This window comes from Colletotrichum phormii, assembly GCF_030913505.1.
Source record: "Colletotrichum phormii strain CBS 102054 chromosome Unknown BDP81scaffold_13, whole genome shotgun sequence".
In the NCBI taxonomy this organism is placed as follows: domain Eukaryota; kingdom Fungi; phylum Ascomycota; class Sordariomycetes; order Glomerellales; family Glomerellaceae; genus Colletotrichum; species Colletotrichum phormii.
Genome location: NW_026851455.1, coordinates 216,612 through 244,210, shown reverse-complemented (window position 1 = coordinate 244,210; position 27,599 = coordinate 216,612). Strand labels below are relative to the sequence as shown.

At 50.6% G+C, this 27,599-nt stretch overlaps 8 protein-coding genes and 1 non-coding gene across 9 annotated transcripts; 4 read left to right on the top strand and 5 right to left on the bottom strand.

Moving 5' to 3' along the window:
• Positions 1-882: 882 nt before the first annotated feature.
• BDP81DRAFT_491486 (sulfatase) lies at positions 883-2,853 on the top strand (the record flags this gene model as incomplete). The annotated part of the gene is made up of 8 exons (XM_060595313.1): positions 883-1,180; positions 1,237-1,398; positions 1,451-1,532; positions 1,602-1,761; positions 1,878-2,316; positions 2,384-2,487; positions 2,549-2,716; positions 2,767-2,853. 8 exons carry the CDS (start codon positions 883-885, stop codon positions 2,851-2,853), a joined length of 1,500 nt encoding a protein of 499 aa, XP_060443649.1.
• A 667-nt stretch (positions 2,854-3,520) lies between these two features.
• On the top strand, positions 3,521-5,734 carry BDP81DRAFT_491482 (major facilitator superfamily domain-containing protein; the record flags this gene model as incomplete). Its single annotated transcript, XM_060595312.1, has 5 exons — positions 3,521-3,747; positions 3,829-4,851; positions 5,007-5,043; positions 5,102-5,171; positions 5,236-5,734. The coding sequence occupies 5 exons, from the start codon at positions 3,521-3,523 to the stop codon at positions 5,403-5,405; spliced, it is 1,527 nt and encodes a 508-aa protein (XP_060443648.1). The 3' UTR covers positions 5,406-5,734.
• On the bottom strand, positions 5,407-14,164 carry BDP81DRAFT_430695 (beta-ketoacyl synthase domain-containing protein). The gene is made up of 13 exons (XM_060590637.1): positions 13,420-14,164; positions 12,923-13,367; positions 12,788-12,856; positions 12,605-12,728; positions 12,431-12,543; positions 11,907-12,360; positions 11,392-11,847; positions 8,267-11,328; positions 7,923-8,210; positions 7,794-7,868; positions 7,397-7,725; positions 6,851-7,325; positions 5,407-6,794 (listed from the first exon to the last, which is right to left on the bottom strand). The coding sequence occupies exons 1-13, from the start codon at positions 13,974-13,976 to the stop codon at positions 5,892-5,894; spliced, it is 7,350 nt and encodes a 2,449-aa protein (XP_060443647.1). The 5' UTR covers positions 13,977-14,164; the 3' UTR covers positions 5,407-5,891.
• Positions 14,165-14,890: 726 nt separating this feature from the next.
• On the top strand, positions 14,891-16,905 carry BDP81DRAFT_430692 (AMP-binding enzyme). The gene has a single exon (XM_060590636.1). It carries the CDS (start codon positions 15,331-15,333, stop codon positions 16,828-16,830), a length of 1,500 nt encoding a protein of 499 aa, XP_060443646.1. The 5' UTR covers positions 14,891-15,330; the 3' UTR covers positions 16,831-16,905.
• A 57-nt stretch (positions 16,906-16,962) lies between these two features.
• On the bottom strand, positions 16,963-17,043 carry BDP81DRAFT_t205. The gene has a single exon. It is a non-coding gene; the product is annotated as a tRNA-Gly (tRNA).
• Positions 17,044-17,748: 705 nt separating this feature from the next.
• On the top strand, positions 17,749-19,611 carry BDP81DRAFT_44328 (cytochrome P450). The gene has a single exon (XM_060591719.1). It carries the CDS (start codon positions 17,770-17,772, stop codon positions 19,450-19,452), a length of 1,683 nt encoding a protein of 560 aa, XP_060443645.1. The 5' UTR covers positions 17,749-17,769; the 3' UTR covers positions 19,453-19,611.
• Positions 19,612-22,344, bottom strand: BDP81DRAFT_44327 (fungal-specific transcription factor domain-containing protein). Its single transcript, XM_060591718.1, has 8 exons — positions 22,090-22,344; positions 21,228-22,028; positions 21,100-21,166; positions 20,855-21,041; positions 20,596-20,779; positions 20,384-20,542; positions 20,110-20,332; positions 19,612-20,049 (listed from the first exon to the last, which is right to left on the bottom strand). Exons 1-8 carry the CDS (start codon positions 22,263-22,265, stop codon positions 19,771-19,773), a joined length of 2,076 nt encoding a protein of 691 aa, XP_060443644.1. The 5' UTR covers positions 22,266-22,344; the 3' UTR covers positions 19,612-19,770.
• A 379-nt stretch (positions 22,345-22,723) lies between these two features.
• Positions 22,724-23,213, bottom strand: BDP81DRAFT_450799 (uncharacterized protein; the record flags this gene model as incomplete). The annotated part of the gene is made up of 2 exons (XM_060592573.1): positions 22,724-22,905; positions 22,973-23,213. The coding sequence occupies 2 exons, from the start codon at positions 23,211-23,213 to the stop codon at positions 22,724-22,726; spliced, it is 423 nt and encodes a 140-aa protein (XP_060443643.1).
• A 909-nt stretch (positions 23,214-24,122) lies between these two features.
• BDP81DRAFT_323070 (major facilitator superfamily transporter) lies at positions 24,123-26,074 on the bottom strand (the record flags this gene model as incomplete). The annotated part of the gene is made up of 2 exons (XM_060584757.1): positions 24,123-24,709; positions 24,763-26,074. 2 exons carry the CDS (start codon positions 26,072-26,074, stop codon positions 24,123-24,125), a joined length of 1,899 nt encoding a protein of 632 aa, XP_060443642.1.
• Between the last annotated feature and the right edge of the window lie 1,525 nt (positions 26,075-27,599).

Genomic DNA, 27,599 nt, shown 5'->3' with positions numbered 1-27,599 from the left:
AGCTATGGCGATTAGCTCTAATGATCTACTAGGGACAAGATATAATCTCTCAACCACAGTGTCTATTTGCATCAATTGAGGTTGATATCGTAGTCTCTTCCGAGTTCCGACTCTGTCAAGTCCATCTCCGCCTTGTCCCACTTTGTTGGCAATGAACAATCCCTGTTACTTGAATGCACTAGATTGATGGTTTGTCACTGTGTAAATGGCCTTGACTAAGGCAGAAATGGAACAACTCATGTGAACGTTCTCGATCTTTGCAGATTGTGTGACTGTATGATTTACGCGCCATTACACCGCTTGAGGCACCCGTTTGCTATGTCATTTCATGCTGTCTGTCTCTTCAGTTCAGGGCGGAGCCCCGATATATTGCTCTGGACCTCGAACTGGAACCACCTCCGAAAGAATGGTCTTCCCAATGAAGATAAGGTGGTGATCGTGGTTCAATTAGGCTAGCGGACCAAATGACGAAATCGCAAGACCCGATTGCGAATGCCGTTGACATTGTCGAATTAGCCATTTCGCTGACCTGGAACCAAGCCGGTTGGTCGACCGATGGGCGGGCGCCGTCCGACGACCCACCAACGGTACCACCGAGCTACTGGGTCCCCGTGGACTAAGACCGCAACACGCTCAGACTTGATTCTCTTGGTACCTTAGCTTTTGGGGAAAGGGTCGTGCCGTTGTAGTCAACTGAAGTGTGGGAGTCGGTAGTGGACTGCTGCGTCAGAGTTGAGGTAATTGACGCACGGCATAATATAAAAGTTACTTTGTGGTGTCTGTCAGCACACACCTCGATCTCAGAGCGGCTTTCCTGTATCTGCTTGCTCTTGAAAAAGATCTCTGCAAGATTGTGCAAGAGTACTGGCTTTGCAATTCACCATGTTGCCAATTCCTAGCCTGTCGACATTGGCGACTCTGGCCCTCGGGGCCTCTGCTGTTGTCGCCCAGAACTTGCAGCAGCGTCAGCCGAATATCGTCTTCATCTTGACTGATGACCAGAACGAACAACTCGGCTCTCTTGCCTACATGCCATCTGTCCAGAAGCATTTTGTCAAGCAGGGGACACACTACCGCAAACATTTTTGCACGATTGCGATTTGCTGTCCGTCTCGTGTCAGCTTGTTGACGGGCCAGGCGGCGCACAACACCAACGGCACATATGTCACTCCCCCTCACGGTAAGCCAGTGAGATTCACGATCAGAAAGGTGACAACTCTCTGACCATTCTCATAGGTGGCTACCCTAAGTTCGTTTCTCAAGGATACAACAACAAATATCTCCCCGTCTGGCTTCAGGATGCTGGCTACAACACGTACTACACCGGCAAGCTCTTCAACTCTCACTCCATTGAGAATTGGAACAACCCATTCCCCAAGGGCTGGACTGGTAGTGACTGTAGGTCAACCACAGTAAATCATGCAAGCCATTTATGCTAACTCTAATCCAGTTCTCCTGGACCCCAACACGTACCTGTACTTGAATGCGACTTTCCAGAGGAACCAGAGCCCGCCACAGACATTCCCTGGCGAGTACAGCAACGACTTAATTGCCGAAAGAGCTCTCAGCTTCTAGAATGATGCTCTCAAATTCAACGGCAGCAAGCCCTTCTTCCTGGGTGTTGCACCAATTGGTCCTCACAACAACGGACTTGGCGGCGAGACTAGCGCTGGTGCGACACCGCCCATCCCTGCGAAAAGGCACGAGAACCTCTTCTCTAATGTGACGGTTCCTCGTACTTACAACTTCAATCCCGACAAGGTAAGACGGCTCACACCTTCGGCTCAGGTCCATCAATACTAACGCTGCTTTCGTAGCCGAGCATGGCCAACTGGGGTCTCATCATCCCCCAGCTCAATGCCACCGAAATAGCATAGGGTGACAACTACTACCGCCGCCGTCTCCAAACGCCGCAGTCCGTTGATGAAATGGTCGACGCCGTCATCAAGCGTCTCGACCAGGCCGGTGTCCTCGACAATACCTACGTGATCTTCACGTCTGACAATGGCTTCCACATCGGACAGCATCGTCTCAAGCCAGGAAAGACTTGCGCCATCGAAGAAGACATCAATGTGCCTTTCCTGATTCGCGGCCCCGGCGTGCCAAAGGGCAAGACGGTGGACTTTGTCACAACCCACACCGACATTGCTCCCACGATTTTCTCGCTTGCCAACATTACCCTGCGTGACGACTTTGATGGGTCTCCTATTCCCTTCTCTGAGAATGGAATCCAAAAGGCCCAGAATGACCCCAAGCATGACCACGTCAATGTTGAGTGTTGGGGAACTCAACGTGGGTATGACGCGTTCGGAGGTGGTAAGTTGATTATACTCCCATCAAATCGTCTCTCATTGCCTTAAAACTGACAGTGCTTCGTAAATAGTCTCTGCAAACAACACATACAAGGCTATGCGCGTTCTCGGAGACGGGTACAGCTTATTCTACTCGGTTTGGTGTAGCAACGAACGCGAGTTCTACGATATGAAGGTAAGTCCGATTTCGAGGAATTCCAAACACCCAGATGAGCAGCCACTCACATCCATTGTAGAAGGACCCAGGTCAGATGACCAACCTTGCCGGAAGCGCCTCAGGCCAGCTTCTCGATCGTCCATTTTCCGTCGTTCAAGACCGTCTCGATGCCCTTTTGTTGGTCCTCAAGAGTTGTAAGGCCGAGATTTGCAGGCTTCCATGGAAGCACATCCACCCAGAAGGTGGCGTCGAGAACCTCCGGGATGCACTTGATGTCAAGTATGACGAGCTGGGCAGCCCAAGATCTCCTTCTCAGACTGCAAAGACTTTTACGACATTGCTTCCGAGGGAGCACAGGACACATTGGTTTACTACGACCCGTGAGTTTGAGCTATCACTTGTGAGCGAAGATGGGTGCTGAGTGAATTTGAAGCGCGATATTTCGTGAAGGTTCGCTGTACAAGCCATCGCTTTCGGAAGAGCTGTAGTATTGGAGTCTAAATAATACTTATTGTCCCGCTGATCAACTTTGCATCTGAGGAACTTTGTAGCTTGGTACCGACAAATGAGCCAGGTACAAAAACAGCACGATGTATTTTCAGTAAGCTTGCTGGGTTGCACGAGACCACGAGGACTAATATGATGTATGTGAGAAAGACGTTGATTCAGTGGTCAGAGGCTAGAGCCCGGCCTCGGTCCGGTCTCTCGTGCCCATCGCCCAAGACACCGAGGTGTCTTGGGAAATATGGGGTGAATCCGTGTACTCCTATTGGCTCTCCACATTGTTGCTTGAGATGCCGAAAGCCGTCGACTTCTCGATAAAAGACCTAGCTGCTTCACATCCTTCACCATTAGTCATTGTGATCTGCTCAAGCGTCATTAGGTTTGAACGCTGTAAATTTGTGTCCGTGTTTCTCGTATTCAAAAGGAAACAGGCTCCGTGTCCAAAGCCATAAGCATCGAGTCTCCTCTTTCTAGCGATTCATACTATGTTCAATGCAGGACACCCACTGCTCAAACATCTCCGACTTAAACTCTCTTCTCAGTATTGATGGCCACGAGGAATTCAAGTCTCGCTCAAATGGATAGCGATAACTACGATTCCCAGTCGGGCGATGACGTTGAGAAGTATTCTGGGCCATCGGCACGGCCACCTACCGACCGCGACCCTTTCGAGGTATCCTTCGATGGGATCGACGACCCTTTTTGTCCACATGGCATGTCACTGCTTCGGAAGTGGATCATAGTCACAATATTATGCAATGTGACGATCTGCGTGTAAGTAGGATTGCCCGAACGGCTGCATCTAGACCATACCAATTGGAACTTACCTATACTGACCATTGGATCACACCACAGTACCTGCACTAGCTCAGCATACACATCCACATACACCCAGATGAATACTGAGTTTGGCACGTCATCTCTTGTTTCTACCCTTGGACTTTCGACGTTCCTTTTAGGCATTGCCTTCGGACCACCAATGATCAGCCCTTTGAGTGAGTATTATGGACGACGTCCCATCTATCTCGGTACATGGTCTCTGTTCATCCTTTCGACAATTCCATCAGCAGTCGCAAAGAATATCCAGACCATCCTGGTTACTCGGTTTTTCAGTGGCGCCTTTGGCGGCACCTTTCTATCAGTGTCAGGGGGAACCGTGGGAGACATCTTCCTACCACACCAAATCCAACACCCCATGTCCCTTGTTTCGTTGGTGCCGTTCATGGGACCTTGCGTGGGCCCCATTGTTGGCGGGTTCATCAACTATAATATCAACTGGCGATGGACCTACTATATCATGATCATTTGGTCTTCGGTATTAATGGCCATTATTGTGTTTTTCACGCCCGAGACCTTTCATCCCATCAGATTATATATGAAGGCGAAACATCTCCGCCAGCAGACTGGCGACGACCGGTATCGAGCGCCGATGGAGAATCGGAGCGGAGATGCCCAGACATCTAAGGCTTCTATCATAGCAGCCTCTATGCTACGGCCTTTGCAATTTAACTTTCTGGAGCCCATGTGCCTCTGCCTCAACGTATACTCAGCTATTCTACTGGCCATACTGTACTTGTTCTTCCTGGCATTCCCACGCCTCTTCCGAACGCAGTATGGAATGAACTTATGGCAAGGCGGTCTCACATTCCTTGGCATCATTGTGGGCATGTGTTTGGCGGCAGCATCATCGCCAGTCTGGTCCAACATCCGCACGCGACTTGTGGAGAAACACGGGGCTAGTGAGCCGGAATTTCGTCTACCACCAGCCATGTTGGGCGCGTTTTTCATACCCACTGGGCTGTTCTGGTTTGGTTGGACGATAAGTCCCGATATCCATTGGATAGTTCCTATAACTGGTTCCGGTGTTTTCGGCTGCGGGTAAGTTCAACTACCTTATATCGATGGACATGCATAAATCAAGTCGAGAAGATGTTCAGAATCTTTCCTTGCTTTTAGTTGATTCTATCTTGAAGACTACATGTAAGGTGGGCATCTTTTCATCAAATCACAAGCTAATTGAGCTAATCTTACAGGACTGTCCTAGCCTTTACTGGCATTTATACCTTTCTCGTACGCCAACTCGATGTCTTTCTATCTCATAAGTTCTATGTACTAACCATGCTTCTAGATCGATGCATACGCAAAGTATTCTGCATCTGCACTAGCGTCTAATGGACTGACTAGGTGTTTGTTTTCGGGTAAGTCTTACGTTCACTACCATCGCGAGCTTTTGAGTCTTCTAACTTTATGTGACTTTCCTAGCTGCGTTTCCATTATTTGGCGTCCAGATGTACGATAAGCTCGGCCACCAGTGGGCAACAAGTCTTCTCGCATTTCTTACAGTTGCCATGATGCCCTTTCCTTGGCTGTTCTTCAAATACGGCAAAGCTCTGAGAGGGAAAAGTAAATTTGCGCTCCACGAAAAAATGTAGAGTTGCAAAGGTAGTGCTAGGATAGAAGAGAGTGTGAATAGAACAGCCAAAATTCTGTGAGCTTTACTAAAGTACTTGGGCTCCAATGTGAGGATAATTTCCCAAGCTGACAGCCTGCATGTGACAATCTGTTCCCACAACGAGTACTTGCACCTACTAGGATATTCACCATAACTCTTTGTTCTCAAATAGCCCCTCAATGTAGCTTCTTGTCTCTTGAATGTTGCACCCGGCAATTAATTATACATAAACCGCTCGTAGACCCACGAGACACTTCACCTCGCATTTGCACAATGAGAGTGCCATAGAGATACTAGAATAAGGCGTCACCTCAAGAACTAACTAAGGCCCCTATTTTACAAATAGAATATAGTATGTACTGGACGCAAACGCAAACATGCAAAATGTGTCTTTCTCGCACCTGAGAAGAAAGATACCTTCGGAGTAAACTAAGCAGAGCCTTGGCCTTGAATGATAGTAAGGCGTTCAAATGATAGAAACGTCTTTCACATGATTTCTGTACACGGCCGAAAGCCTCACCGCAATCAAACCACCCAGTGCGATAACACTTGTTGCACTCTTCATCTCAAGAACATTGAGGACTACCCCAACTTTTTGTCGCAGCCAGTTCCGAAGCTCTACCGTGACCAAGGAGTCTGCTTGCAGCGGCCTTGTCAGGTCGACTTCCTCATCCTGTCGCATCATGAAGCCCCGCAACGCGGCGCCAATCTCCGCAGCCAGGACATTTTTCGCCTCGTCAGATTCTAGCTTCGCAGGATCCAACATACAGCTTTGAAGATAATCTTTCAGAGTACATTCTGACTTGAGCTGATCGATATGTCTGTCCACAGGCACATTCATTGCTAGAAATCCGGCGCGTGGATCTTGCTGCCAGCCGGTTCTGTTCACTGAAGACGAAGACCGCATTCCGATGGCAAGCTGACTCGGGTTTGAGTAGCTTGCCATCGAATGTAACCTAGGGTGCGTTACCCTTTTGTTGTTCGCGTGAGATCTCTTGATCATCAACTCTATTGCATCAAGGAGGTCCTGCTCATGAAGACAATGTTGAGAGGTTGAGCGAAGAGCTTCTAAGCGATTGGTTTCCCTCGCAAGAACACCAATGTCTTCCATGATGCCGATATCGAGTACAGAGCATGCTAGGCCCTGAGAGTGTCTGTACTGAACGAAGGCATCAAGAAATGCGTTTCCGGCAGCGTAGTTGGCCTGGCCAATTTGTCCTCCCAAGCCTGAAAGAGAACTAAAGAGGAAAAAGAAGTCCAGCTGGTCTCTTTGTGCCTGGAGTGCGTAGTGGAGGTTCCAAGTTCCTTGTACTTTTGGGGAGACGGTAGTCTGCCATTGCTCAAAAGTCATGTCGGCAAAGTGAACATCCTGGGATACGGTGAGTGATCATTCAGAAATGCGGAAAGGCCAGAATGAGAGCATACCTGGAGTACCATTGCAGCGTGTAAAACACCAGTGATTGGAGTAGTTGCTGAGTCGACCATCCTCACCACATCCGTCATCTCGTTGACGCTACCAGAGACGGCTTGAACTGTGCATCCTAGAAATTCAAGCTCCCTGAAATATGATGAGTTGGCGAACTCCTTGGCAGATCTGGAAAAGAATATCAAATGACGAGCCCCCTTTTCGACGAGAAATCTGCCCGTGGCTTGACCTAACCCTCCCAGACCGCCGATTATGACATAGGTTCTGTCCGAGCGGAGAGCCATGATTTGTCGTTTGGGCGAAGCTTGGAGCTCTTTGTTGCTGCCAGGCATCTTGATAATAACCTGACCGATCCGTCCCCCACCTCGCAAATACTTGAAAGCCGAAAGTGCATCGGAGGCAGGAAAGACTGTGATGGGCTGCGATGGCTGATTGAGTCCAAATTTGTGGAACAAGAATGCCTGCTCCAGAAGACTGCAAGGTCTCAAGTTAGTGAGTGAACTTGTGTCGGAAAATCCGTACATAGTCTACGGAAAAGGGCTCACCGAGTGCACTCCTCTGGTTGATGAACTCTCAGTTCTTCGAGGTCAATATTCACCAAAGTTCGGTTGCGACAGTTCTTCAGAGTCTCCGCTGTTCTACCACCACCATGTCGGACTTGTACCATCGTTCCAAACGGCCTGAGACACGCCCAAGTCTCTTGCATCGAATCAGGATGCGTGCTGAAGACGATGTCCACCCCCCGACCATTCGTCTGGTGCAAGATATCAGACACAAATGAGGTGGCGTCGGAGCTAAAGATACGGTTGTTCGGAATGCCGTATAACTTCTGCAGATATCGGGCTTGTGTTGGATTCCCCGTCGCGCAGAAGATCTAAGGTCGGATTCAGTCAGTTAGTCGTCCCGAGAAAATCTGTACAGCGATGGATGCACGAAGCTTACTTCCGCGCCAACCATTCTTGCGACTTGAATAGCAGCCAGGCCGAGAGCACCCGGCGTTGAGTGGATCAAAAGAGTCTGGAGAATCAGCAAATGCTTGAGACGTTCACTGGCTGGACAATGAGAGCCTACCTGGTCCTTTCTTAGCCTGCCAAGCTCCATAATGCCATGTAGAACCGTGCTATAGGAGTGGGGATATGAAGCGGCCTCTTCGAAGGTCATCGCGTGTGGGATTACTGCGCAAAGTGTCTCGGGGATGACAATTGAGGTGGCTAAGGAGCTTCCAGAGTTGAAAGCAACACGGTCACCCACTCGCAATCGATAGGCCTTTGACCCGATAGCTGTCACAAGACCACTGCCTTCAGTGCCAAATTCACCGCTGTTGCTGCTTGAAAAAAAACCTGATGAAAACTTTGAGTCCTATACCCGATGATTAGTATCCTAAATCATGGTGTTGAATCTACCAGTTGACATACCTCTGCATTGAGACTAACAGCTTTCACTGATACTTCCACATGATTTTCGCTCAGGAGCGCAGTTTCCGACTCTTCCCATGCCAAAGATTTCAATACTCCGGGTTTCTTCATCTTTAAAACCTTAGGTGCATACTCGCATCGCTCTCGTAGGTTGTCGGAGACCTTGACAGAGTGAAATCGACAGATTTGAATGGACCCACCGGAGAAAACATACTCAGAATCTGGCTTAGTGCCGTCGGTACTGTTGCGGTCGCCAAGAGACTCGAAGACGTTGGTCATGGCGTTCCATCCGCTGGTGTCGTAAGATTCCAGCTCAAGGGTGACCAAGTCAATCGACAATTCTCTCCGGATGCTGCGGGTGACACCTAATGTCAGAGAGTACCTTGGGTCTTTGCAGTGTATCTGAGAGGCTCTGGTGACCCAGAGCAACTTCTCATCCTGCGCCGAAGACAAAGATTTTTTGAGATTTCCCCACTGGGTGCCGTCCATGTCATGAAGAAAGGGAGATTCCAGGTCCAGTAAACACACAACGGCCTGCCCACGGGGTAGATCCTGCCCAAGAGAAAAGGACTGCGGGAAAATACCGCGAGATTCTAATACCCTTGTTGCCTCGGCTACCAGATAATGACTAGAGTCTTGACAGATGATGCTGGCCTTGCTCATCTTTAAGAAGTCGACAAATGGTTTGGCGACAGTGACCCTACCATGCTCTCCTGTGAAGTTAAAGGTTGAGGCATTGTCGAAGCCAGCGTGACTTAACTGGTCCAACAGAATGTCAGAGCTACCCAGGGACCCGGAGCCGAACTTGAAGTTGTTAGATAGCCCGTATGTGAACCGAAGAAACCTCGAGTCGGGGTTCGCATGTTGGAGAATCAAATGGCCTCGCGGACTTAGCAGCCTTCTCATGTTCATGATGGAAACGTTCGAGAAAGAGAATAGTGTAGGCTCGGAGATGATGAGATCGAAAGATTCTTCCGCGAAGCCTTGTGATGATGGGTCTATGTCAATCACCAACTGCTTGTAGGTAACAGCTGGTGCTGATTCGAAACGCTTTTCCAAAGACCTTGACGGCTTTGAGGAAGCACCGGTATACACGTAACTTCCATACGGGTGATTGCTGTCCTCGGAAGACAAAGACTTCAACAGAGAATCGTCGCTCTCTCTTGCACCAATATGCAAAACTTTCATGCCTGGGTTCTTGTGCCCTAGAAGTCTAGCAAAGTCGGCGAAGACAACATCAGCTATGAGATTGGCAGCTCCATCGAGATGACCGGTTTGAGTGAGGGGTTTAATCGCATGGGGTAACCCAGAGAAGTAATCTGCGCCGTAGGTATGCACGCGAAAGATCGACACAGAGGCGTCCAAGGCGGCAGTTCGTTTGCAAGACTCAGTCAGTTTCCCGATAGCCTCCAGTCTTGTTTTGTGGCTCATCGTCGCAATATCAAAAGCGTTGAGAACTTCTGCGTACTGTCCAGTCATGGCCTCGCGATACGATGCGTCAAGCCAGCTTTTGTAGTCCACAAGGTGTGGTTGCGTTGCAGGAAGAAACTGGAGCTGATTTCTGAGATCAACGGTGCAGGCCAAGACCAGTTCGTTCAATACGTTGAAACTGGGATCCATTTCTCGATGGCGAAATAGTTGAGAGGGTTTGGTGAAGTTGGCGTCTGGCATCCATTTCAAAATGACGCCTGCATGAGAATCATCTGCTCCTTCGTCGCCTCCACTCAGGGGGCTAACTTCCAGACCAGAGATCTCGATCACAACTTGTCCGTCGGAAACTCCAACAATAGTACTCGTGGCAGTTCCGTTAGTCTCGTTGCCGGCACTAGCGACAACGTTGATGTGTCCAGTTGGTCGAGCGACGTACACCTCTCGAATGTAAGTGGGCACAATCAGGCCCCGAAAGTTTCGCTCTAGACCACGGCACTCGGATATCATTGCCACATGCATGCTCGTGTCGAGAGTGGCCGGATGAATTGAATAGGCCGAATTGGTGCAATCTGCGAGTTTGCCATCCAGTGTTGCAAAAGCCTTGGCTTCATGGACGTGGGAACTGACATCAGATAGACCCCGAAAGTTGGGACCGTAGTTCAGGCCGTGTCTCTTCCAAGTGTTGTAGAATGAAGTTGCGGAAGCTTTGCGCGGCAGGACAGGCATGTCAGGGACAACATGCTTCCAATCTGAGCCAGGTCTGCACTGACCAAAGACATGGCTGACCCAGACTTCGCTCCCTTCTGCAAGTGAAGAAATGGAGAAATCGTAAACAGTCTTCTTATTCGACCTTTTCGACCTTGTCGGATTGAGTACCGTCACAAGCTCGACTGGCTTGCCATTGAGAATCAACGCCGCTTCCATGGTCACGGCTTCCAATGTAAAGTCCACAGATCCTTTGAGTTGACTCAGGGCCTGTCCAATCATCGAAATAAAACCAGAGGCAGGAAACGTGATGCTGTCCCGAATGATGTGTTCTTGCAGCCATGGAACGTCTTCAAGTCGTAGAATACACCTCCACGCGGGGCAGGCATCGGAGGTCTCTTCGACGCGAGAGCCGAGAAGTTCGTGATGGTCGAAGTTTCTGAAGCGCCAACTGCGAGAAAGTCTGCCCTCTTTCCAATACTCCTCATCGTAGTGCCATGGATATGTTGGAAGATTCGTCAAAAATTGTCCCGGTGGGTTGACTGCAGCAACGTTAATGTTGATGTTGGCCAACCAGAGCTCTCCCGCAGTCTTTAGAACAGCTGAAACGGCTCTCTGATTGCGCACCAGTGTCGGTATGTACTGGGCGGATATGTTTTTGAAGTGTAGGATTTGACGAATAGGCCCAGCAAGGGCGGAGTGCGGGCCAATCTCGATGAAAATAGGAGATTTGAAATCATCTAGGACTCCTTGTACCGCTGTGTTGAACAGAACGGGCGAGATGACATTGCGGACCCAATAGTTGTGAGACATGTCTGTGTTCTTATCTCCTGTCACAGACGAGTAGAACGGAATCCGCGGCTCCTTATTTTGAAGTAATCCCTCCAGACGGGATCTAAAGTCATCGGCAGCTGTTTTCATGTGATCTATGAGAGTAATTAGACGGGCAATTACGATACAAAGTCGAAACCACAATAGTATGAACTCACGAGAGTGGTATCCGCACTCAACACGGAGCCTTCGAGCGAGAACATCCGGGTGCTCAGAGCTGATGTCCTGAAGAATATCCCCTAGAACATCGCTTTCGCCTGAAAGAGTGACATTTGACGGAGAGTTGTCACAACCTATGATGACACCCAGGCGAAGGAACCGTTCAATCTGCCTTCTGCCGAGCCCAACTGCTGCCATGCTGCCACTGTGTGCGGCTTTGATGAGACGAGTGATCTGACCGCGATGATAGGCAATCAAGATAGCCTCCTCAGCTGTAATTGCGCCAGCCGCATATGCAGCAGCGGTCTCGCCCGAAGAATGTCCCACTACTGCGGTGGGCGAAACGCCCCATGAGCGCAGCAAGTCGACTAGTGCAACTTGAATCGCAACCAAGCATGGTTGCGAAAACTCTGCGTCGTGGAGACGACTCTCTTCTTTCGGAGCTGAGAGTAATTCTGAGGAAATCAGAGAGTCAGTGAGTCTTCAATAGATTTTGCGTGTAGAAGAATCGAACCTCGTAGTGTCCAAGGCGGAGGATCAGGAAGACCTGCAAGGACTCCTTCCATGGCATCGATTCTGTCTCTGAACAAACCCTCTTGTTCTAGAAGCTCTTTGCCCATTTGAGCCCACTGAGCTCCTTGGCCCGTGAAGACCCAGACTAAATCTGGTGTTGCCGTTCTTGATTTGACAATAGACGAAACCTGAAAGGGACTATTGCCGTCGGTCACACAGAAAGCTCGGTATGGGTGAGTCTCTCGATGAGATGCAAACGAGTATGCTACGTCACCTAAGCTTTCAGGTTTGCGACTTAAGTAACCCTTAACCTTCTGGCTCATGACATTGATTGAATCGGGATGTTTGGCAGAGAATGTCAGGAGTTGGTGTCTTGGAACCCTGTGCCCTGAGTTCAAGCCGTTCGTGAGGGTTGATGATGATAGGCCGAAGCAACAGGCAGACTCTAGCAAAACCTATAGATTTCAAGTCATTAGCTCAGAATCTTTTGATTGGAAATCTAGAGCTATCGTCTAGGAAACTCACGTGAGCGTTGGACCCGCCGATGCCGAAGCTGTTGATTGAAACTCTCTCCTCTTTGTCAGTTGGCCAGGGTGTAGGCTCTGTGGGAACTTGAAGTTTGGCACTTTTCCACGGAACTTGAGTCAGGAAGCTGGTTAGAAACTGTTTCTAGTGACCTGCAATCCACATGTCACTTACTTCGAGGATTAGGAGTTTTGAAGTTGATGTTTGGTGGTATTGTGGAATTCTCCAACGCCAGAACCATCTTGATCACGCTGGACAGTCCAGAAGCCCCTTCGCCATGTCCGATATTTGGCTTGACCTAAAAAACCATGTAAATAACGTATCTGCAACAACATTCTGTTGAGTCCGGGAACATACTGAGCCGATATAAATACCATGATCGCCCCAAATATTGGCCACTGCACTAACTTCCAAAGGATCTCCGACCTAGGCATAGAAACGTTTTGTAAACAAAGTGCACGTCTCTTCGGAATTTCTCGCTGTGAAACTTACATAAGTGCCAGTGCCGTGGCACTCTACCATCGCAGTCTTGGACAGGTCAGTGATTCCAGCCATTTTGTGTCCCCTCCTCATGAGTTTTTCGTGAATTTCAGGGTTAGGCGTTGTCAGTCCTGGTGTTCTGCCATTTCCGGCAGTGCAGGTTGACCGAATCACCGCCCTGATAGGATCGCCATCGCGCACTGCATCTGACACCTTCTTGATGTAAATGGCAGAGACACCTTCACCGCGTGCGAATCCATCGGCTTCGGCGTCAAAGCTTTTGCATGCTGCTGATGGAGACAGGACTCCGTTTTGCTGCATTACCACGGTGTCCTTGGGACTGAGGATAAGGTTGACGCCCCCAACTATGGCAGACGAGCAGTCCCCGCTGTGGAGGTCTTGGCATGCCTGATGTAGTGCAACAAGAGAAGCGGAACATGCAGTCCGTACAACGACGCTGGAGGTTTTGTCAGAAATGACGATACGGAAACTCATGGCTGAAGACTCACCTCGGTCCTGTAAGATCAAACTCATAAGAGGCTCGGTTGGCAATGATGTAGTCTCCGTACACATCAGGGCGGACTTGTTGGAGGCTTTGGCCGTCACGAGACTCAAGCTGACTCCAGTCTTCTCCCATGGTTCCAACGTAAACCCCGACATCGCTTCCCCTCCAACTCGTCGATCCTGAGTTCTCAAGGGCTTCATAGGCAACTTCGAGGAACAGACGTTGCCGAGGGTCCATAAGTTCAGCCTCCTGTTTGGTGAAGGACCAGAAGCTAGGATCTACATGTGCCAGATTGATGTCATCGAGGAAATAGCCAAACTCACTAGGCACGTGAGCCGCCTTCCCACGGCCATACCAGGTGTCGACGTTGTAACGACTGTTTGGGACTCGACAACGTCCGCTTCTGCCGTTGACGAGGAGGTCCCAATAGTCGGTAGCGTTATACACGCGTCCTGGGAGTCTCATGCCCATGCCTATGATGGCGATAGGCTCAAACGAGCATGACTTTTGATGGCTTTCATTGCACATACCATTCATTGTGTGTGTGTCGCTATCCGTCATGGTGTCTGATTGATGTGTTGGACTTGTCAAAGCGGTCCATTCTCCATACTCACAACATCTCCCACGTAAAAGTTAAAACAGGCACATGGCTTGATTATATGCGGGCTTTTCTGACAACTCTGTGATTCAGCCTTGAAAAACCGTGCTAGAATGTTACCGAAATAAGAGACATGGCTTACTCCGAGGCTAAAAAGTCCAAGAGTGAATCAGCCTTCGCCATTCCAATAGCGTCAATCTAGGCATGCAAACAGTTGGCGGCTAATACACGACATCTTGATTACATTGGCTTTTATCCGGAGCTTCCAGTCATCTCTGCGAATCGGTACGTTAAGGAAACTTCCGAGGTCCGCACATGTGCCCATGTGGCCTGTGATGTTCATGTGGCCTGTGATGTTCATGAAGCTGATTCGGTCGGTACAGGTACGGCACAGCAGGAACACGAAGTTGACCCAACGATCCAACCGCATTAAGCTCACAGCCCGACGGTTTTCCATATCTTAGGTCAGACGGAACTTCAGTGTGGTGGATTCCTTTCAAAGTTCTCACCAAAGCTGAGGTCAAGCCTGCCTCCTCGTTGGTTGCTGAGTCCACCATGATGCACAGTGCAGACTTGTTGGTGGTTAGTGTCGAAAAGAATGCGTCAACCCACCATCTTCTTGCGGGATGAACCCCTATGACATTTTTTTTCCAAAATGAGAAGAATGCGCGGTTTGTCGAGCTGCAGCGCAACATCGGTAGGATTTGCAGGATCGAGAGTTGTACGGCACAGCGCGTTGGTGGTTGTCATCCCCCACACACACCATTTGCGACCTGCATGCTGGCGAGGAAGAATCCGACTCCCCGTGTCCGCATACCGAAAGGGATGCAAGATGTGGGACAGATGGGTTCATGCACATTGTCACATACGGTCACCGGAGTTGAAGAACAAAGAATTTGGAAACAACTCCGAGCATCGCCGGGCGTCTGATGTCTGAACTAGTTATCAGTAAACGGCAAATTGTTCATATAATCAACGACAAGGACTCTCGGAAGCCTTCACAAAATAATTTGCCTTCTTCTTCGTAAACTGCCTTTTCGTACTTATTTGACCTTGCGGGAAATCAGCTTTATGTCCCAGACGCTCCAATCATTTAGAAGCCATCATATACGACAAGGATTGTTGACGAAGTGACGATCATCCGCGGCTACTCCCTCCCCGAAGTCACATTGCAGTATTACTCGCTGGAGACATTTACACGGAAACTACGGTTCGTCGATAAGAGATCAACACCGACCAACATACCTTACACCCCATTTTAATTCTTCAACTTTTTCCAGACTTTCAAACTTTTCTTTCAGAGACGTCAGGGCACTGATGGAATTTCACGCTCCGGACCCAGTGCAACTGCATGCACGCTTACGGCCGAACGGTCTGGCCTGCATCGACCTCGCAACCAACCGCCGGTGGACGTATGCGGAACTCAACGCCGACATCCAACGCGCAACCGCGGTGCTATCCGAGCAAGGGGTCCAGATCGGTGACAGAGTGGCGACCACATCGGTCAACAATGTCCATCAGATCATTCTGCAGCAAGCCCTGATGAGGCTAGGTGCGATCCATGTCCCGCTGAACTGGCGCCTCGCCCGGCCCGAACTCGCGAAGCTGTTGGCCGACTGTACCCCATCCATTCTCTTCACAGATCACGACGACCCACCGGAGCTGCCTCTTGGCTGTCGCCACATTGGATTTTCGTCATTCTGTGCCAATGTGGATGCTGCAGAGCCTGGGCCCCGGCTGGGTGCGAGGCCTTTGCACGAGACGTGCATCATTCTCTACACGTCTGGGACCTCCGGGACGCCCAAGGGTGTTATGTTGACCGGCCAGAGTGTCTTGGCGACGACCTTCAACTTTAGTATTCTTTCAGAAGTCGATACGGCTAGCGTCTTCTTGTGTGATGGACCCATGTTCCACTTCATGGGTCTCATCGCCCAGATCTGGCCCTCACTGATGCGAGGTGGCACCTTCATCGTCTCTTCTAAATTTCAACCCGAAACAACCAATGTCCGCCTGAGCGATGCCGAACTCGGTGTCACCCATTACTTTTGCGTGCCGCAGATGGCCGAGGCTCTTGCAGGCGCACCGAACTTCAACCCATCGTCGTGGTCAGCCTTGAAGGCGCTCTTCACAGGTGGTGCGCCCAATCCTCCAGCTAAGATCAAGTGGTGGCTGAGTCGTGGGGTCCGAATGGTGGATGGCTACGGATCGACTGAAATGGGGACTTGCTCTGGAATGCCGCTGTCGGCAGAGCTCATTAGCAGCAAGGCCGGTTCTGTGGGTCTTCCCGGCCCGTTGACGGCGGTCCGAGTTGTGGACGGAGGTGACCAGGAAGTTCCCGTCGGTGAGCCTGGTGAGATCTTGGTCTCGGGCCCGAGCGTCACGCCCGGCTATTGGAATAGACTAGACGATAACATGGCTGCCTTCACTGAAGATGGCTGGTTTCGGACGGGTGACATCGGACGGGTCGACGAGGATGGCTATGTTTTCCTTATTGACAGGCGAAAGAATATGTTCATATCCGGGGGAGAGAATGTGTATCCCGCCGAAGTCGAAGCTGCGTTAGCTGAACATCCCGGTGTGTTGAATGTTGCAGTTGTGGGCGTTCCCGATGAGCTTTGGGGCGAAGCCGGGCGTGCCTATGTCATTGTAACGCCAAACTCTCAGCTGACTCACGGCGATTTGGTCAGTCATTGCCAGTCACTGATTGCTCGGTTCAAGATCCCGAGAGAGACTGTCTTTGTTAGTAGCTTTCCTCGGACAGGGTCAGGAAAGGTGCAGAAGCATCTGTTGACCGAAGACTCTGTAGCAAGGCTTTGAAATTTGTGTTCCACTTCGTTCAAAGTCTGTGTAATGATGGCATCTTAACAGCAAGTATACCAAAAAAAAAAAAAAAAAAAAAAAGAAGAGACACTAAATTCTTCCTGAGAATCGTTCTGGAAAGCAAAAGAATGCGTCGAGGGGGAATCGAACCCCCGGCTCCCCGACGCTGCTTGATGGCAACGGAGAATTTTACCACTAAACCATCGACGCTGATGATCAACTCATGTGGGGTTGTTGATCCTGGTGGTGAGAGCATCTAGGTTGTGTGAGTTGTGGTGTTCCGATGTTGCTCGTCATCTTCAATCTTGAGAGTATCTCACAACTTTTCGATGCAATCCAGGCGGGCAGAAAAGACAAAGTAAAAATTCACAAAAGCTAAATTCCTTTCCGATCATCGGTCTCACATAATACGGATGACGGGAATCAGATTGCGGGGGCACCACCGCGGTCATCCCATGTGTGGTTCGGCACGCGGACGGCTATCTTGTGAAAGTTAGGTTGCTGACAAGGATTCGAATCCAGACCCCGTCTTACGGCGCAGGATGCACGCTGCACAACTCAGGCGCGTCAACTAAACATCAGCTTGCTATATTGAGCATCAAAGTCCGCGTCAGCCAATCGCTGGGTAACTCTAGCCAATGAAACAATCCTCATTCTGTCTACATGCTGTCGCTCTAAGACAAGCGCTTATGATGTTGACAACATCGCTATGTCACCGCGCGACCGCTAAAGAGCCCCTCTATTGAGGTTACTGGCGCCTAGTCACAATTCGGGACCTTCGCCGAAGACGCCACTTACAATCCGCTCTTCTGTGATTGTCTGCAGCAAGTCAGTTGGACATCTTCCAACTTGGAGGTTCGTATTTCCTTTTCAGGCGGCCGTGCACCCATTTTTCATCTTCACAATGTTTAATACCAGCATTTTCATCCTTCAAAGATGCCCGGCAGTGGAGCATTCTGGGGCTTGGCCCCCGATATCAACATTCAGAAGACAACCTTGGCGTTGGTCGTCGGTGTCTCACTCACATTCTACCTTCTCATCATCCACTTGACAGTACCGCCCCCAATCCCGGGCATCCCTTACAAACAGAGATGGCGATGGATGCCAGCTGGGCACCTCGCCCCCCTCGGCACTTACTGGCTCCTGAGCGGCGAGGCATTCAGCTGGTTCTCTCGGGAATCCCTCGATCTCAAGTCACCGATCGTGCAGATATTCCTCCCGACCTTCTCCCTTACGAGACCCACTGTGATTCTGGCCGACCTACCAGAGATCGAGCGAATCGCCATGAGGAAATTGGATGAGATGGACAGGGCGTCGCTCATCCACGATATGTTTGGCTTCATCATGCCGAACGCGACATTCAGTATGAAGACGAATGACAAGTTGAAGTCTCAGAGACGTCTCTGGGGCGTCGTCTCGTCATCGCAGTTCCTCCATGAAGTCGCTGCTCCCAGATTTCATGAGTCCATATCGCGACTCATCGAGTTGTGGAGGGTCAGGTCTGAAATCAACAACCATCAACCTTTCAGAGCTACAGATGACCTCAAATCAACCGCTTTAGACGCCATTGGCGCAATCTCATTGGGCTTGGACCTTGGCATGCTCCAACAAGAGATGCAAAGAGCAAACCCTAAATCTCGATTATCACTGAATAAAGGAGATCTTGAATCATGCAGGGATGGCCCGCTGTTGGTTCACTCGATGGAAATCTTGCTCCAATGTCTCAACTGGGTGACGACGAGCGCCAGTGTGCGTCTGTCGAAGTGGGTTATAGGCCATCTCTCATACTTTCGACGTGCCCAAGCTGCCGTCACAAACATCCTCAACTCTGAGATCAATGCTGCACTTCTTCACATCCAAAATCAAGATGGGAATCAGAGGCATCCGAGATGTGGCTTGCAGGAAGTCCTGAAGAGAAACTCGGTGCTCTACAGCAACCACTCAACTCAAGACGAGATAAGAGACGAGTTATTCCAATTCCTTATCTTTGGTCACGAAACAACAAGCGCCGGGCTTGGCTGGGCGTTGAAGCACCTGGCAGACAACCAGGCTGTGCAGACACGCCTGAGAAGCGCCCTCGTTGACGCTTTCGGGCTCGTTGAACCTGGTCTTCCAACTGCTTCCGATATCGCTTCAGCAGATGTGCCATACCTGGATGCATTCATTGCCGAGGTTCTTCGTGTATCGTATCCTGGTCCCGTGGCTTTTAGAGAGACGATCACTGGCTGTCAGATTCTAGGAGTCGACATCCCGGCTGGGACCCCCGTTCTCCTCGTCACAGGCGGACCCTCCCATTTACAGGAATACTACACAGCTTACGGCAATGAAAGGAAATCCAAACGTTGGGACACCAACTTTGCGCCCCTAGATCAGTTTTTGCCAGAGAGGTGGATGCGTTCCGACGGAACATTCAATGCCATTGCTGGTCCATCTTTGCCGTTCTCGACGGGTGCGAGGGGCTGTTTCGGGAGGAAGATTGCGTTGCTAGAAATGAAATTCATGATAAGTATGCTTCTTCTTAGCTTTAAGTTCCCGGAGCTTGAGGGTCGTCTGAGCACGTATGGGTCGACAGATGCCCAGATCAGACGGCCCACTCAGTGCTACGTTGAACCTATGTAGAACGTTAGTCTTTCGAGAGTAGTTGACTTTTCTCATAACAAGAGCATACCATGAGCCAGCATTTCCTTTCATTCTGTTGATGCTTTGGAATATCAAGACACGTAACAGAGGCTTCGATAGGTGCCAGCAGAATGCGTGGAGTTTGGCCGGACCGTCTAGGTATATTGGGGAGCAATGACTGCCTCAGTGGACAAACACGGACGAATAGTTTACTTATTGTACTGAATCATACTGATAGAATCAAGATGTCTGCAAGTGATCCTTCTAAATCCTCCGCGGATCCGCCTGTCCGTATTCCACCTGATTAACTACCTCCCTTTACTGCCCGAGAGGATTGCTAGGAAAGCCTGAGTGAGAATGTATAAGAAGATCAACATCAAAGGTGTTATCCAGGTAATCTGCCCAGAAAGTATCATAAAACATCTGATCAGTTGCCTGATGAAAGCTCTCTTGTCCCGGTGGTGCTTCTGGTTGAGCTGTATTGAGGCCCGCGGTTTCCGTGCCTACTTCACCAGTACTGTGGAAAGAATCCAACATAGCTGGGTTGGTTTCTTCGCCCGCGTACTGCGGGGCAAACGTCCGGTAATTTGGGCCGTGCTGCGATTCCGTCAATGTTTGCACAGTTTGTACTAACGCAATGACAAAGAGAATACCTACAATGCTGGATGTCACGTTGACTATAGACCCCTGACCAGTGAGTCTCCTCATTAGACTGACGAATGACTTTGAGATCCATAGGCGGACAGGCCAGGACTTTGACAGCTGACTCAAAGCCAGTAGGCACTGTCGTGATTTGTTTTCAGCTAGTTGTCGACGGATTGGATCTTTGCGGCAGATGACGATGGTATGGATGGAAAGGGCGCCAAACAGAGTCGGAACACTAGACACTGTCAGAAGTCGGCATTGCCAGCCGCATTTCGTCGATTCTTACAGATGGATCTGTGCAGATCTGATAGTCTCGGCGGCGAGAAGGTCTTCTGCATTACGAGTGATGGCGTCCGCCGCCATGCGAGCTTGCTTGTCTCTTTCTGCCTCTGCCGGCGTGAGGTTATCGATAGCCTTCGGTCTGAACAGGAGGATGTGGCAGTATCTATCAAGCGTCAGCTGAAAAGTTCGAATTTGAGATTAGCTGGGGTCGATTACTGGTAGGTGAACTGAACCATACTGGCCCAGAATGATGCACCGAGAGACCCATCGAGCGGCGCCGGACTCAGGTGCTCCGGCAGACTTGAATTCCAACGGCGGAGCTCTTTCTTGAGCGATTTTGCTTCATACTTCTCAATCATAGCCCGCCGTGGGCTAAACTCTGAAACGATTATATCCCCCACTGTGAAATTTCGTGTCAGGACTCAGCAAAACGGATTAAGAGGTCGCTGATCCCGACCCGAGGGCAGATGCTCACATATCGTAGTTAGCCTCGCCATTTCCATGACATATGATACGTGGTACTTGTGCTGAGCTGGAATTAGTCTTTCATCGCCGTTCTTATCAAACTCAAAGTCCTCATCGGTTAGAGGCTCTATATCGCAGTCCTCGTCACGAATTCGACATGGTCGACCGAATGCTGCAGCGGTGTGTCTATCGCGGGTCTAAGATGATGCAGTGGTCAATTTTACTTAGCTAACTAACCTCAATGTTCGAACTTACGTAGATGGCCCACCAAATCCTCTTTCTGAGTGATCGCATTCGTGGACTCAAGGCTGAGTGTGACATGCTGAAGAGCATGAGCATTCAGTGATCATCGGGAGAAAGGCAATAAGCTAATCGCAACGTACGACCTGTGCATGCCGAGGGACTGAGCCATAGTCGCGGCACAGTTGACCCAGTAACAATTGTCCTTTTGATCTTCCGGGCCAGCCCACCAGAAACCTAGAAGCAGCATAACAGCCACAAGGTTCATGTGATCACTCTCATACTCCGCATCGTAAAGAGCTTTGGCGCGAAGATAATGCGTTCTCCTTGCAGTAGCTCTATCGCTGAAGCCGGCTTCCTCAATGAGACTGTCATCGCATACAGTAAAACCGAGCAGGAAGATGGCCTGCAGGACTAAAGGCGACGCCTGGCCTTGGCGGTACTGTCGCGAGAAGCTCTCTCGGTCGAACACGGGATACGCCGGGTGCATGATCTCGAAGAAAGGGCGAATGAGTTGGTCTGCGATGTGCGGAGCCGGCATTGTGAGAGCTTCTTGAAGAGAAATTGTCTCTATGACCTTGGGCACATGATTGTAGGCCGACTGGTCTGCTATGCAAGCCGGAATAGGATAGTGGACTTTGACGGGCTCGGTTGAGCCATCTTTCGGTCTGTGGACAACTTCGACGATGTAAGACAGACTGAGATCTACTGAACATGGATGTTGTCTTTGATTCTTTTGTGTTTGGCTTGGCTGGAGTTGACCATCGTTGCTGATTTCATCGGACGTGACGGGGCTGTTAGTGAAGCTGCCGTCTTCGATGAAGACTTCGTTCGGGGCTTCTGTCTCTTGCTCGGCTGAGTCCTGATCAGTTCTCGCGGCCTGTACTTGTTGAGATTGAGCCCGAGATTGCTTTTGTTGTAAGTTGCGTTTTTTGCGGATGTATCTGGCGCGCTGTGAGCTTCCTTCAAAAGACGGCTATCATCGCGCTGGGCGTTAACACTTACTTGCCCCTCCTAGATTCTACAATTTCGCAAGGGATTTGGCGTGTTCGGCATTGCCAGCAGGGATGAGCGTCCCCTGCGTCACATTTGACCCGTCTGGACCTGCACGCTTTGCAGGCCACGCGAGCGCGGTCGCCTCCAGGCTTCAAAGCGCTCGTCGGCGGTGAACTTCCGCTCATTGCGGATATCCTAGAGTCGAATTTCCAGTCAGGCAGCACACACAATGCTCTTGATTCGCAAGTCGGCGAGGTTATTCGATGTCGAACGGTATGTTCTTTCGGAAGCAGCGCCAACTTGAAGATGCAAGAAGCCGAGGTGACTAGATTTTACTGCCGAAATGTGGGGATGCATGTCACAAAAGGCCGCGGGCTTTCGGCCTGGCTAGCATTACTCATGCGCCGCGCAGAAAATGTTGCACTGTTTTTCAAGGCGCTTTGGGGAACTAAGAACATCTAGGTTACCTCAGACTTGCCCAGCAAACGGCTATGTCATCCGGAACTTGGGAGACCGTTGATAAATCGTTACAAATTTTGTCTATCTAGAGCGCATGTGTGCGCATGCTGAAATGGCGAGGCACTGCGGATACAGGGAGGTCGAATAAGCTTAAATACAACATCGGTGCCCCCAAAACCCACGTCTATGAGTCGACTTCAATGTGAATGCGAGATGCCAAGCTGAAACCGTACCGCAGCATCGCAATAATTGAGACGAGTTTGAGGTGGATGCTCATCGCATGGTTCCTTGAGAATCGTCTTCTAACAGCAAGCATATTTGGGCTGGGCTCATCGACATCCCCAGGGCGTTTGGCATCGCGGGTTTCTTTCAAGTTCCGGGTGTTAGTTATGAGATGGGAAAATGACAGCAAGAACGTGTTGACCCGGCTCACCTTGATGAGTGCGATGAATCATCGCCTGTTTAGACCTCGGTCCGTAGACGAGCAGGTTCGCCAAGGACGGCAACCCCGCAACCACGAGCGGAATCCAGTCGCTGTTCTCCTTGAACAGGGATGCCGGGCCACGAGGGGGAAATGTGAGGGCCTGGAATAGTGACGTGCCGAGCAGGGTTCCATATGAGATGATGTGGTAGGGAGCAAGAGATGTCATGATCGAAGGTATTCCAAAAGCCATTGTGGTACTGATAGGGTGGGTGCGAATATGATTCGGATACTTGAAAGGCATTGCTCTAAACTCAACGTATCAGATTATATAGCAACGATTGATGCCGCTGAAACAAGTCTACGAGATGCGGTATTCTGCCACATCCGTAAGCTCCGAGCACCTTCGGAAAGAAAGCGGACGCCGAGTGGGGCCTGACTTTGGCCAGGGGTGGGCCCAAACCGGCAACTTTACGGCGGCCCGGATGATCCAAGCCCACGGCGAGTCAATTCAATGGAGTACGCGTGTCCAGAGGATATATTGACTCATCCGTAGGATTGAGCATCTTTCGATATCGTTTTTTTCGATATTTTGGCATGAGGTAGAAGAGTCGTATTGCGCTGATGTCTGATGGCATGACGGGCCACTTCACTGTCGCTGACGATTCGTTGGACCCGGTGGGATTTTGGATCCGAGAGGTTTCGGGTGTTTCTGGGTGACGCAAGCAAGATCGAATCAACTTAGATCAATTGGTCAGGCTTCCGAAATGTCTCTCAGGCACGCTGTCGCGGTCCGGGGTGTTATGGATGCTACCGTAATGTCAATGAGTCCACGTGTGTTCTGATTGCTTGCGCAAAATTATCATTCGGATTTCCATTAATGCGAAGGTTATTCTACCCGTGAGATGACAAGCCCCTACGTGCGATGGGAGGCTAAGTCAACTGTCTCTATATCTCAGACCTCTAACTATCCCACGCTCTATTTAACTCGAAGTCGAAGAGGTTCGCTCTTCTCCTCAGCAATCGCCGATGTCTATACTTTATCCCCAAAGGTATCTATGAGCTCTTTACGCAAGCAATGATCCATTCCCAAACATTCGAGATTCTGCTGTTATGATTTTCCCTCTATGCCTCTATTGTCATTCAATTCGTCGTCAACTCATTAATGCGCCATTACCGGTCCGCTGACCGCCTTGCCAATGTTCTTCACCCCAAATGTGCTCGCAATCATGCCAATGCCAGCGAGACCACAGCAGCACAACAAGCCAGTGTTATACTGCCGCAGATCGCTATGTCCCTTGCTGGTATCAACAGCCTGGACCACAGCTCCCGCCAGAGCAAGACTAACGCCGCTGCCAATCTGGAAAGCCGTGTTGATCATGCCGCCGCACAGACTCTTGACATTAACCGGCACCGAAGCCAGCAGTACGACAGTGATGGTGCAGTAGACGATCGTTACGCCTGCCACGCCCATTACGGTAGTCGGGAAGACGTGCTTCCAGAAGTTGAGGTCATCTTGTCGCATGAGCGCGGAGGGGATGGGCGCGATTGCACAGATGGCCATGCCTATGATGAGGAGGAGCTTGGTGTTGAAAATCTCGAGCATACGGGACATGGAGAGGCTGAAGATGAAGCCTGTTGCGCCCATGGGGAGGAACCGAAGGGCGGTCTGTCCGGCGCTGAGGTGATTGACTTCTTGTGCGATGAGAGTGGTGTAGTAGATCGTCGTCTGGTATCCTCCATATGATACTATTCAGGGGTTAGCTCATGATCTTGATGTGAAAGAGGGGTATGTGATTTACCGAATCCACCAATCCAAAGAGCAGCAAAGTTCTCGAGCTTCCATAGCGACAGGGGCATGATAGGGTTGGCGACCTTCTTCTCGACGTAGGTAAAGGCAACAATCATCGCGATACTGACAACGAGTAGCGCGATGATGAAGGCCTTGCCCCATCCATACTCACCACCACTAGAAAGCACAAAGCTGAGTAAGATGAGACCAGCAGTTGACAGGCCAGCGCCAACGAAATCGAGCTTAGGCTTTGAGTTGCCCTCAAGTCTGTCCTTGGGGAGTAGAGCCCAGCCGATGATGCCAAGAATGCTTGTAACGGCGGTGGGGATGTAGAAAATGTATCGCCAACCAAGCGACGAAGTCAAGAACCCTCCAAAGATGAGGCCAAGGCAGAAGCCGACAGCTCCGGCAGCCCCGAAGATTGTCAGTGCAAGCGTGCGATCCTTGGCGATGAAGTAGTTGCTGATGATCCCGACGGCAGAAGGTACGGTCATGGCAGCGCCAATACCTTGCAGAGCTCGGAAAATAGCAAGCTGAATGAACGAAGTCGCGAAACCATTGGCGATCGTCCAGACGCTCAGCGTAGCCATTCCGGCGCAGAAGATCAACTTTCGACCAAAGCGGTCGGCAAAAACACCGGCGAGAAGAAGAAAACCACCAAAGGTCAAGGTGTATGCTGAGATCAACCATTGCAGCTCCGCATTCTTGACCTTGAAGTCCTTCTGGATGGCGGGGAGGGCAATGTTGACGGCCGTCATGAAGATGTTGTCCATAAGCTGAGCACCACAAGTGCAGAGCAGCACGATAGCTCCTCGGAACGATGCGACGGTCCCGACGTCCGGGTAAGCCTGCCCCGCGCCGATCTCGTACTCGGCGGGCGTCTGGGTGCCGGACCCACCTCCGGGTGAAGGCGGGCCCGAGCTGACGCCGGAAACCGGGGATGGCGGCCGTGTTGATTGAGGGGTAGTGAACTGGGAAGGTACTTCGCGAATAGTGCTCACGGGACCGGGCTTCGCGGCTTTAGGGAAAGCGGGCAACTCAAAGACGTTGTCTTTGGACTCGCGCCTATCCCTTGACTTGTGCCGGCTGATGGCCGATGCGCTCTGTACAAGCTCATCGAGGTCCTCGGGATGGTCGTGGTCGAATGTCACGCGCGAAGTCTGGGAGACTGTGCTTTGGCGACGGGTGATGGGCATGCCTGGGTAACCCGCGGGAGGAACGAAAGTCGGGGCTTCCTCGAGCGCCGAGGTGCGGCGGCCGAGGGGCTCGCCGTCACCGTCCACCGAGACCCGGTGGTCGAGAGAACGCTTGTCGCGGGGCATCTTTTCGTCGTCTGTGTTGTAAGAAAAGAGTGAAAATTAGGAGGGGAAAGGAGACTATGTGGAAGAGTGTCAACCACAGGGAAATCTCTCGAAATTCATCAGCGTCTCACGATCTTGAAATACATGAAATTGCGGTGAACAGTGTAGTGTTCGTGATGGACTCGCTCCACGGAAAGGGTTGCAGTGATATCAACCTAATAAACCCTTATCAATTGGGCAGCGGCTGCAGAGTTTGCCACATGGCAGACTTTTGTCATGTTCATCTCCCTGACCTCAGGCGATTCTCATGTCGCGATGCTCCACAGGTTTCCACAGGCTTGTTTGCGCGCCAATCTCACGCCGGACAGCTCAAGCGTTCCTTGTCGTTGGCCTTTTCCCAATATTCATCGAACAAGCGCTGTTGGGTAAACTCTTAGAGCCGGGTCTAAGTGAGTGAGTGACTCGCGAGGGGCTAACCGGCGGGATGGTGCCGAAAACATCAACCCAACGGAATGAAAACTCTTAGAAGTCTTGGCATGGGGGTCCATTTCGTTGCGCCGTTGCTGTTTCTGTCTATCTGTAGGGCTGAAGAACACTAAACAATTCGATGCTTCGACGAAGAGATTTAGAATTTTAGATAGAACCGGGCAGTTTCCGCCTCCAAGATCCGTCATCGGGGCTCCACTTGCAAGACTTTCACAGGGGTCCAGACCCTTGCGCCACTTCCCGTCTCGCGCTTAACTTCCTATCCAGATGAAAGAGGCAATTCTAAGCCACGAGCCCCCGGCTCGTCAATCAATCTTGCTTCGGGATCCGTTTTCCGATCCCAGTAACTATGGACGAGTTTTTGCCCAACTTACCCCTCCGGTTCCTTCATGGCGATTTTCGGCTCCGTCATTGTGTGCTCCTTGTCGATCCGGAACCCTTCTCTTGAGCCGCCACGTCTTGGTGATTCCGGGTGCCACCTCGCCATGCGCTGCAAGGCACCCGCAGCGCATCACACCCTTATCACCGGCTAATACTACTTCCGCAACCAACAGCGGCGGCAGTCCTCAACCTGTGCCTGCTGTTATCTTCAAAGCTTGCTTACATATTTGACTTTCACATGTCCAGACTGATCCACGTTGTCTCACAGTTTTTCACCGCTCTCCATGCCAACAAGTCGTCGAAAACACCATAAACGTCTAGCTTATTGATGATTTGAATGGTGTACCAGAGCGTGTGGTTTTGCTAAGCTTCTTGGCCCATACTCTGTCGACGCGGCGTCAAGGACTCAAGATCTCCGATTAACTTTCTTAGACTGCTTGGATGGCTTGGTCGGCTTGGTCTTTTTCGGAGCATCCCGACCATAGAAGAAGATCTACCCTTCGTATGCCATATGAGAATACATCATCGTCGCAGCGTAATAGGTACCATTGTCTATTTCATGATAGGAAGGTCCGCCTGTAAACTCCAGTTTCCGTAGATCTCGAGGATGGCTTTCGTGTCTTAGGCAGCATGTTTGGTCGACTACCCTCTGCAGTAAGTCACTGCAGTCTTGGTCAAT